Below are 9,422 nucleotides of genomic sequence, written 5' to 3' on the forward strand. Positions count from 1 at the left end.
AGAGAGAGAGAGAGGAGTGAGAATATGTGGAGACACCACAGGCAGTGAAGAAGGGGAAGATGATTAGGAAGAATTCTTCACGTAAAGAGTGGTCAGACACTGGAATAGACTGCCTAGGGAGGTAGTTGAGTCGCCATCCCTGGATGTGTTTCATGTGTTGCTTAGATGCGGTGTTGGGTGATATAGTTTAGGGGTGAACTTGTAGTGTAGGATCAATGGTTGGACTCGATGATCCCAAGGGTCTTTTCCAACATGAATTATTCTATGATTCTATGATGTGCTCCAGGTGCTGGAGCAGAGTCCCCTGGGTCATGGTGAAGCCCATGGTGAGGGAGGCTGTCCTCCTGCAGCCCAGGGGCGTGACAGGGTGTAGATGTCCACCCGTAGCCCGTGGAGGACCCCACGCTGGAGCGGGTGGATACCTGAAGGGGGCTGTGACCCTGTGGGAAGCCTGCGCTGGAGCAGGTTAGCTGGTAGGACTTTCATGACACCACAGGGGACTTACGGTGGATCAGGCTCCCCTGAAGGACTGCACTCCAGTAAGAGAGACTCATGTTGGGGCAGTTTGTCAAGAACTGTCTCTCATGAGAGGACTCACATTGGAGGAACTGTCTCCTGTGAGAGGGACGCCACAATGGTCCAGGGGAGGAGTGAGAAGTCCTCCCTCGGAGGAAGAAGGAGCAGTGGAACTAACATCAGATGAATCAACTGAAACCTCCATTCCCTGTCCCCCTCAACCGCTTGGGAGGAGGAGGGGGGTAAGGTGGGAGTGATGTTAAGCCGAGGAAGAAGGGAGAAGTGGGGGGAAGTTGTTATTATGTTAAGATTTGCTTTTATTTCTCATTACTTGTCTCTGATTGATTGTTAATAAATTTAATCAATTTCCCCAAACTGACTCTGTTTTGTCCAGGACAGTAAATGCAGGTGATCTCCCTGTCCTCATCTCAAACCATCGACCATTCATTCTATTTTCTCCCTCCTGTCTAGTCAAGAAGGGAGAGTGATAGAGCAGCTGTGTGGGCACCTTGGCCATTGACCAGGGTCAAACCACTACATCCTAGCACAAATACACAAGGTAAAATAGAGTCTAACAGAAGCATGGTTTTTTAACAGGCAGTAGAATGGGATGGTAACATTTTGCCTGTACTGAACATTGTTTTCCTTAAATAAGAATAGCAATAGCCATAATTTCACTTTTTCAATTACAAAACAAGGTTTGCAATAGTAGGGCCACTGCACTGTAGCTTACAGGTTGGACTAGATGATCTATAAAGGTCTCTTCCAAACCAAACAATTCTATGACTTTTATGTAGCTAACAGAACTGTTCTTTCCTTTGCTTGTGAAGAGTAATATCCAAAAAGTCCAGAAAGCTTGCCCTCCTACAGATCCAACAGAGCCACATCATGCAGCATCCACAGCCATCGTGCTGCAAAGATTGTAAAACACTCAAATTCCTATGTATTTTTTCCCAGCTTGGTTAGGAATGAATTTAGTTATTTTTGCTTTTTTATTTAAAGGTTTGGGTTTTTTTCCAGCAGTTCAATGGTTTAGGCTCCTACAGAAGTTCTTGGCAGTTAGGTATTTATATGGATGGGATGGGCTACATCTAGCATTATTTAAGAGCTCAAGACATACGAGGGAAATATGAGAAAAAGAATCAGCAAAATAAAGGACCATTTAAAACACGCAACAAGTTGCAGATCTCTGTATCAGCAACAGATTAAGTAGTAGCTTTTATGTTCAATTAAAGTTATTTTTCATAAAGAGAAAGTTCTTATATTGAGTAAATTTATTATTTTAAAACCTGTGCCGTCTAAAGCTGCAACCTTCTCAAGCCTAAACAACTGACTACATAAAGCCCACAGAATTGTAAAGCAGCAGATCAGGTAGAGATGAAAAAACAATCCCAGACTACAGTTTAGTTCAAGGTTTACTCTCAGGATTGGATGCATTACAGGTAATCTGTAAACACAACCGAGAGCTTAAGGCATTTACTCCTACGAAGAGACCTTAAACCTTTGCAAGCTCTTCCCAGCCCTCCAAGATTTCTCTCTAAACCCTTCCAACAGCTCTAATCAGTCAGAAGCATTCTTTTATAAAAAGTCTTCAGGTAGCAACCACGTCACTATTTCAGGTGACCCACCGTCACTGTATTTCCCCTTGAAAATAAAGGTGAAGACAAGTTCTTGACATCTTTACAGAAAAGATACACACTTGTTCTGGGAAAGAAACCTAGCTGTGGCTACATCGATGAACCAACAGACCAAACAGAAGTGTTACCTCTCTAACAATACTTACGTTGCAATAATATTGAAGTTTCCTCAGTTTCAATTTATAACTTCATAATTTAAATGTATACCTTTATAATTTTTAAAAAATCCTGTTTCAAATAAAATAGCTTCAGATATCTGCTATATTTTTACATTTAAAAACATCAGAAACACTCACCCCATACACCTGCAGCTAAAGATTTATTCTGGTTTGGTTCCCTCTCATACTGAGGGTTCAAAGACGGCTGAAAGAAAAGTTTTACCATTATTTTGAAAGCAAGTATTGAACTCTGGAAGCAATAAAATACAGAATCACAATAATATTGGTAGTATAATCTCTGCTGTCAAAGGGTTTTTAAATGGAGACAGACTAGACACTTCCGCCCTGTGATACAAATAGGTCAATGCTCGCTTGTTTCTCTTCTCCAACAAAACATGTCAGGCAGCAGTCAATACCACTACATGAACCGTACAGCAAAGGACAGCAATGTACGATTTTTTAAAGAGGAAGCTCACCTCTCCTCTTACATCCTACAATTCTATATTGAAGCATGGGATCTCAAAGGGCCATTGGTAGAAAAATCGCGTTGTTAGTACTTTAGATTTCCAGTAACATAACTGTAATATTGAATATATACACACAGTAAACTGGAACTCTATTGTAGTTTCACTTAAAGACTTGAAGCACAAAAACATATAATTACAAAAACTAGATAAAAAAGGAGAAGCAAGTTAGTGGACTAATTACTAACACCGTCTTACCTATGGGAAGAGTGATCCCTTATATGATGATCTGAAACAGGTGGAATCTCAAGAAATAGCTTGTAATAGACAAAACAGCACTGGGGAGAAACAGTGAAACCTTTTTTTATTATATCACAATTAACTTACAAAATCCTCAGCCTTGAAGTGTCTGGATACTTCTTTGTCTTCCCGTCTCACAGTTTCATTATCAGGTACGTTGTTTTCACGCAGTCCTTGGCCTCTTCCACAGTGGAAAGTGCTTGCACGAGCACGGGAACCTCTGCCATAGAATCCCCCACGGTGGTTCATACTTTCTGGGTAACTTCTGCCTTGTGAACGCCAACCATTCTTCTCTTTTCTCCCAAAATACCCTTAGATTTTTAAGTATTACAGAAATGTAATTACAAAGATTTTTAAAAGAATATCATTCTTCTGCAAAATTCTTCAAGAAGTTAAATCAGTAGCTCTTTACTCTGGGATGTGATAGCATAGTAAACTGAAGTTCTCATTCACATAAGCAGCAGGGAAGAATCTTACAAAACACTGCCAGAGAAAGAGGACAGTTATCCAATATAAAGACAAGTCAACCTCCTTTGCGGACTACTCATTTATATGTTTTTGGCTACAATATTAATTTAACACTTTTCTTCTTCTTTAGAGAACTGCACCTAGAATCACAATATTTTAACTAATCCTTAGTCATCATATCCTCTCTCAGAAAATCTGTCTTTCTATTACCTCTGTTTTAGTAAAGAATTAGAATTTAGCATATGAAAGCCATAATCAGACTTTTTTTCTAACTAGAATTCTACAAAGCAATGACATAAATATATTGAAAATGCTCCACAAAAGCTAGAACACACCTCCATTAAACCGTCCAATGTTAGGATCAAACCCATCTGAGGAGTTGTATCTTCTGCGATTTGCTTCATAACGATTCTCTGTCCACAAAAAATTTTCTGGATTCCTATCGAAGTTCCGTGATGACTGCAAAGGAGCACAAATGGTAAACCTGAGGTATCTGATTAATAACAACACTGAATTATCAGAACTGTAACATGCACATTACCCATGGTAAATACAGTTTTCAAAGGACTTTGAATGGCAGACAACGCAGCACCCCTCAAGTACACATACTTTCAGAGCTATGTCACCATTCCCCATGCTAGCAAAGTGGAAGCTCTCATCTTTTACCTCAGGACACCAACACAATGGTGAAGACCATGTTTGTGACACTGAGTAAAATACTGTCAATGGTTCGGGCTGGGCCAGCCACTAACTAATGACAGATGGGTCTCTAACCCCTCTCCCTCCCCAAAGGGGAAAAGAAGAGAGAGTAATGCAGAGAGACTAACAGGCTAAAACAGTTTTAATGAAACATAATATAACTAATAGGGAAATAATGAAAATAATGAAATATCTAGAAATAAATTAAAACCATGAAATATACACAAACGTATACAAAACCAGTATCAAACTCAACTCCCTCCACCCCATCGCTGACAGCAATCTCCACTGATGCTGCAGAGAAGGCAGCACTGCGGAAGTCCCAGGCTCAGAAGCAGAGGGGAACCAGATGACAGAGCTAGATTCGGGAACTCACAGATTGGAATCTGGACCAGCAGAACAGACAAAAACCTCCTTGCGTGCCGGCTGTTGCAGAACAGGGCTTAACCCTCGTGATCACTCAGATTTATACTCAATGCGACGTATATGGAATGGAATACTTTGTTGGTCAGTTTTGGGTCACTACTTGTCCTGTCCACTCCTCTCCAGAGGTGCAGCCTTTTTACTTCCTTCCGACCCTTTTACTTCCCAGCACCCACAATGTGGCACACAAGATTTATCAGTTACCTTGGCTACTGTAGAAGCAAGTATAGGCAAGAGCTTTTCTGCATCCCAGTCCCTGGTAGTAACTATAAACATCAGGTGTTACCACTTCTAGAAGCACACACTGTCTGCAAAAACATGCTGTTGACTTCAGAAGGTGCAGCCTCTGACAAGAGACTGAGCTGAAAAGTAAACTCACTGAACAGAGTTGCTTCTGTCTAGCTCAAACCGGGACAAAAACACAAACGTCTGTGTGTTTTGACAGTAGAAGAGAGCACAAGTTGCATGTGGTGCAGCAGAGGAAAAATAAAAAGTGGTAAGAAAGGACAGGAGGTCACAGTTTGGAAGGCAGGAAACAAGTCCAGGATCTTACTTTGGTGGTCAGAGACTACACATATGCATTCTAGAGAAAACAAGGAGCTGCTTCCACCAGAGGCAGCTACACCCAAAAAGTCCCAGCTTATTAGTCCTGTAATAGTAATTTAATAAGGCAAAAACAAGTAGTTATGAAATACAAATAAAATCTACAGTCAAATTGCAGAGATTCACAAATATACATCAAATGATCAGCTAATAGGTAGACACTCTATAGATTTTAAAGAAATAAACAGTTGATACATGTGTAGGCAGTACTTAATAAACTAAAACCTCATCTTGAGAACAGCGCTCAGAAATCAAAATGTCTGCTGACTACAACTTATACCTAAGGGAATAAATAACATTTAAAAAAAGATCATGTCTTACAGCAGCTGCCTTCCAAATTGCTTCTACCTGGCTTTAATATTTTAACATCATAACATTTCTTTCACGGTTACATCTTAAAAATTCAAGAATAAATTTTCATTTCGCAAAAGTAGTGCTTCACCCTACTGTTGTTCACGCCACACATCTCTTGGAGAAGAACAGCAAAGGGCTGTGCTACTCAGCACCACTTCCCTGCCACACAGCCAGCTTTCGATGCAAATGAAGCAAAAGCCTCTTCACCCTGCAGTATGCATAGATGTTGACTGTATTGCACAGGTACCAGAGGTCCAGTGTGTCCCAGGGCCATAAGAGGTTCAAATGCATAAATGCACAGCTGTATGGAAAAGTACTGTGCTAGCAAACTAAGCTTAATGATCTTCCAGTGAGTAACAACTTTACTGCACCCAAACTATCAACTTCGCTGCCTGAAGCTCACTCCCTCTCCAGGATGGATGAACATTCAAGAAGAAAAAGGTACAGTAAATCGTGTATGTCTGAAAATGAAAGCAATAAGTCTATTTCAGTAGTCATTATTCACTAATGTCTGTATAAGATATACTAATATTTAAAGTACTCCACTGATCAAAGTGAGCAGGGAAAAAGAATAAGGAAATCAAACTAACAGGTTTAACTACTTTGGAAAACATGTTGAAGAAAATTATTTCCTTCTTACCTTCCCTGCAACAGACAATCACGCGCCAAAACTTACACCAAAGTTCTATTGATAACATCAGGTTTTTCTAAATGCTAGCAAAGCTCAAGATGCTGTTCAAAATGCACTGCTTAAAATTCAAACTCAGGTAAGCAACATATACACTTAAAATATAAAGCATGTATATCCACTCCATAGAGAAGTCAAATGAAAAGGGATTGCCCTCTCAATTTGAGGCCTGAGGAGTGAATTACTTCCTTGGCAAACTTGGAGAATAAGCTGCCAAAAAAATCAGAAAGCTCCAGATCTGTTAATCATAAATGAAATTCTAGAAGATAGCCTCATGTGTCCACTTACATACAGCAACTTTCTCACGCTGCCTCTGGAGTTTAACTTTCATTTTTCTGTACAAATTTTAAAGAACAATCACATTTTCACAAAGTATGACTGACAGTTTTTACGTGTTTGAGTGACACATATTATGAATGTGTGCCAAGATCATGCAGTTTGCATTTTCCCCACCTGATGGCGCTATCAGCCTATCAACTCATTTGCAGCAAAGTAAACTTTGTAATCGATGGGAAATCTATTGGCAGTTTCTGAGAGTTGAGAAGTTAACTAGATTCAGCCAGCCAAGAAAACAAGCCACATGTCATTTTAGGTATAGGAAGTCTTGCTGCTTAACATGAAGTAAAAGCAAATTTGCAAAAACTGAGTTTAACAGTTTGTCTGTAACTGCCTCATACACATTTTACAGCAATCCTTTCTGATAAGTTTCATCCATATCCAAAGATGGCTTCACTATCTTCCCATTTCCGCCTACCCAACTGCAATATTGCACTGATGCAACTGTAGTAGCTACAGCCCTGCACAAAGGCTACGGAGCAATGGATACCCAGCTATTTAGGTAGACTTTGCTATGTAAGTGACAGGGAGATGATATAAAATCTTAAGAGGAAATCATCAGCAACAGGTGACATGTATTTCAGTCAAGTTGTAATCTGTGTCAGTCACATTAAGAACGCTTATTCACAACTCCAGCTTCTTCACATCAGGTTTTTCTAAATGCTAGCCTTTACTTATAGAACAAAAAGCCTCAAGGACCAGGATTGAGGAGGGGAACCAAGCTCCTAAAGACTGAATTCCTAGAAGTACCTGTTTAGGGAATTAAAAGACTAACTGGGCACTGCTTGAGTTTCTCCTTCTCACATGTAAATGCTCTTGATACCATAGCCTCACCCCAGCTCCATTCTGGATGAAACATGAGACACCCTGCCTTCCTCAGCTCCATCCTTCATCTCTATCCCTCTCATCTGCTCTTCTCTTCAGCTGCTTTGGTGATAGATGGAAGCAGAAATAAAAGGGGGACAGAGGGCCGCAACATTTGAGACCTGTCTTGTAGAGGACTGAAAGAACAAGCCTTATTCTGTAAACTAAGAATTAGTGTATATCAGGTAGGAACAGAAAAAACTTTGCAAGTGTTTAATATTTAAATATATTCTCTGTTCCAGAACACTGATCACAGAATTGCATAGATTGGGAAAGACCTGTAAGATCGAGTCCAACCATTAATCTAACACTGAAAAGTTCTCAAATAAACCACGTTCCTAAGCACTATGTCTACACATCTTTTGAACACCTCCAGGGACGGCAAATCCACCACATCCCAGGCAACCTGTTCCAATGCCTCATAACCCTTTCAGTAGAGAAATTCTTCCCTATATTGGATCTAAACTTCCCTTGGTGCAACCTGAAGCCATTTCCTCTTGTCCTATCACTTGTTACTTGGATGAACAGACCAATCCCCAGCTCTCTACAATCTCCTTTAAGGTAGCTATAGAGAGCGATAACGTCTCCCCTCAGACTCCTCCAAGCTAAAGAGCCCCAGTTCCCTCAGCTGCTCCTCAAAAAATTTGTTCTCTAGACCCCTCACCAGCTTTGTCACCCTTCTCTGGACATGCTCCAGCACCTCCATGTTCTTCCTGTAGTGAGGGGCCCAAAACTGAACAGAGTACTTGAGAGGGGGCCGGTTAGCTCAGTCAGTTGAGCGCGGCGCTAACAACGCTAAGGTCACGGCTTCGATTCCCGTTCAGTCCCCATGTGTTGCCTGATCTAGTCGAGAGGTGGCGTCCCTGGCGGCAGGGAGGCTGGATTAAAATGATCTCTAAGGTCCCTTCCAGCTTAGGCCATTCCATGATTCTGTGTGGCCTCACCAAAATCAAGTACGGGGGACATTTTTACTGTGATTGAGGTTATGACATTTAGACTTTTCTAATAACGAGATTGCTGTTCAAAAGAACATGCCTTTGTTAGGGGGACATTTTTACTGTGATTGAGGTCATGACATTTAGACTTTTCTAATAATGAGATTGCTGTTCAAAAGAACATGCCTTTGTTGATGACGGTGGAGTAGGAAAATTAAGCCAGGCTGGAGCAAAGTCATGCTGCGCCATTTAGGTCCAGTCTTTCCAGATCAATGAAATAAGGCTTCAACACCTCATGGCAAGTCCCTGTAAGTGGAAAAACAGGAAATTAATACTTTTCAAATGCCTATGTTACAAGAGGAATACACTTGCAGTGTTTTGACCATTATTTCCCTTCTGTTTTCTGGTATTAACTTCTCACACAGATCTGATGTAGAATCTAACTAACCACATCTCATTTATTGCATCACATTTGTGCTTTTATTACCAAAGTGTCAGCTAATCAAATATATCAAAGGCATTACAAAAATACAATTGTAATATTCCTTTCTTTATTTCATCTTATAAATGGTCTGATCCAGAAAGCTGTGGTAAAATTAGCTTCACGAAATATCTTCTGGTACATTAACTTCCTAAGAAGCACCTGACTTACGGACTTAGCCTGTAAAAGTTAAGTCTCAGAGGCCGTATTAAGGTTCCTTACGAAAAAAATAGATGTTTAGTATCACCAAACACCCCTATTATCTCTAGATTCAATGAAAACAGAGCTGACACGTCCAGGAACAGTGTCAAAATCCAGTGGAATGGGCAAGAGAAAATAATGGCTTAAGATGAAAACCTAAGAATAATTGTTCCACCCCATGCTCTCACCACAGGAAGGAAAGCATCTCTCAAGAAGCACGAGAACACAAGATAACATGAACTATATTACCTGAAGCTCAACTGTGGCAAAAAGGAAAGAAATGGATGCAACACTG

General features: G+C 40.5%; 1 protein-coding gene across 4 annotated transcripts in view; it reads right to left on the reverse strand.

Moving 5' to 3' along the window:
- Window positions 1–8,694, reverse strand: part of GPBP1 (GC-rich promoter binding protein 1) — a 17,957-nt gene extending 9,263 nt beyond the window's left edge. For 2 of the 4 annotated variants that reach the window (XM_009875484.1, XM_009875486.1), the window contains exons 1-4: window positions 8,630–8,694; window positions 3,879–4,021; window positions 3,163–3,386; window positions 2,450–2,516 (exon numbers count right to left, since the gene is read on the reverse strand). In XM_009875484.1, coding sequence (XP_009873786.1) covers window positions 2,450–2,516; window positions 3,163–3,386; window positions 3,879–4,021; window positions 8,630–8,694 — 499 coding nt within the window. Of the gene's footprint in view, window positions 1–2,448; window positions 2,517–3,162; window positions 3,387–3,878; window positions 4,022–8,629 lie in introns of all 4 variants that reach the window. The other 2 variants (XM_009875485.1, XM_009875483.1) reach the window with 2 other exon arrangements.
- Between the last annotated feature and the right edge of the window lie 728 nt (window positions 8,695–9,422).

Source organism: Apaloderma vittatum, unplaced genomic scaffold, assembly GCF_000703405.1.
Source record: "Apaloderma vittatum isolate BGI_N311 unplaced genomic scaffold, ASM70340v1 scaffold6518, whole genome shotgun sequence".
NCBI lineage: Eukaryota > Metazoa > Chordata > Aves > Trogoniformes > Trogonidae > Apaloderma > Apaloderma vittatum.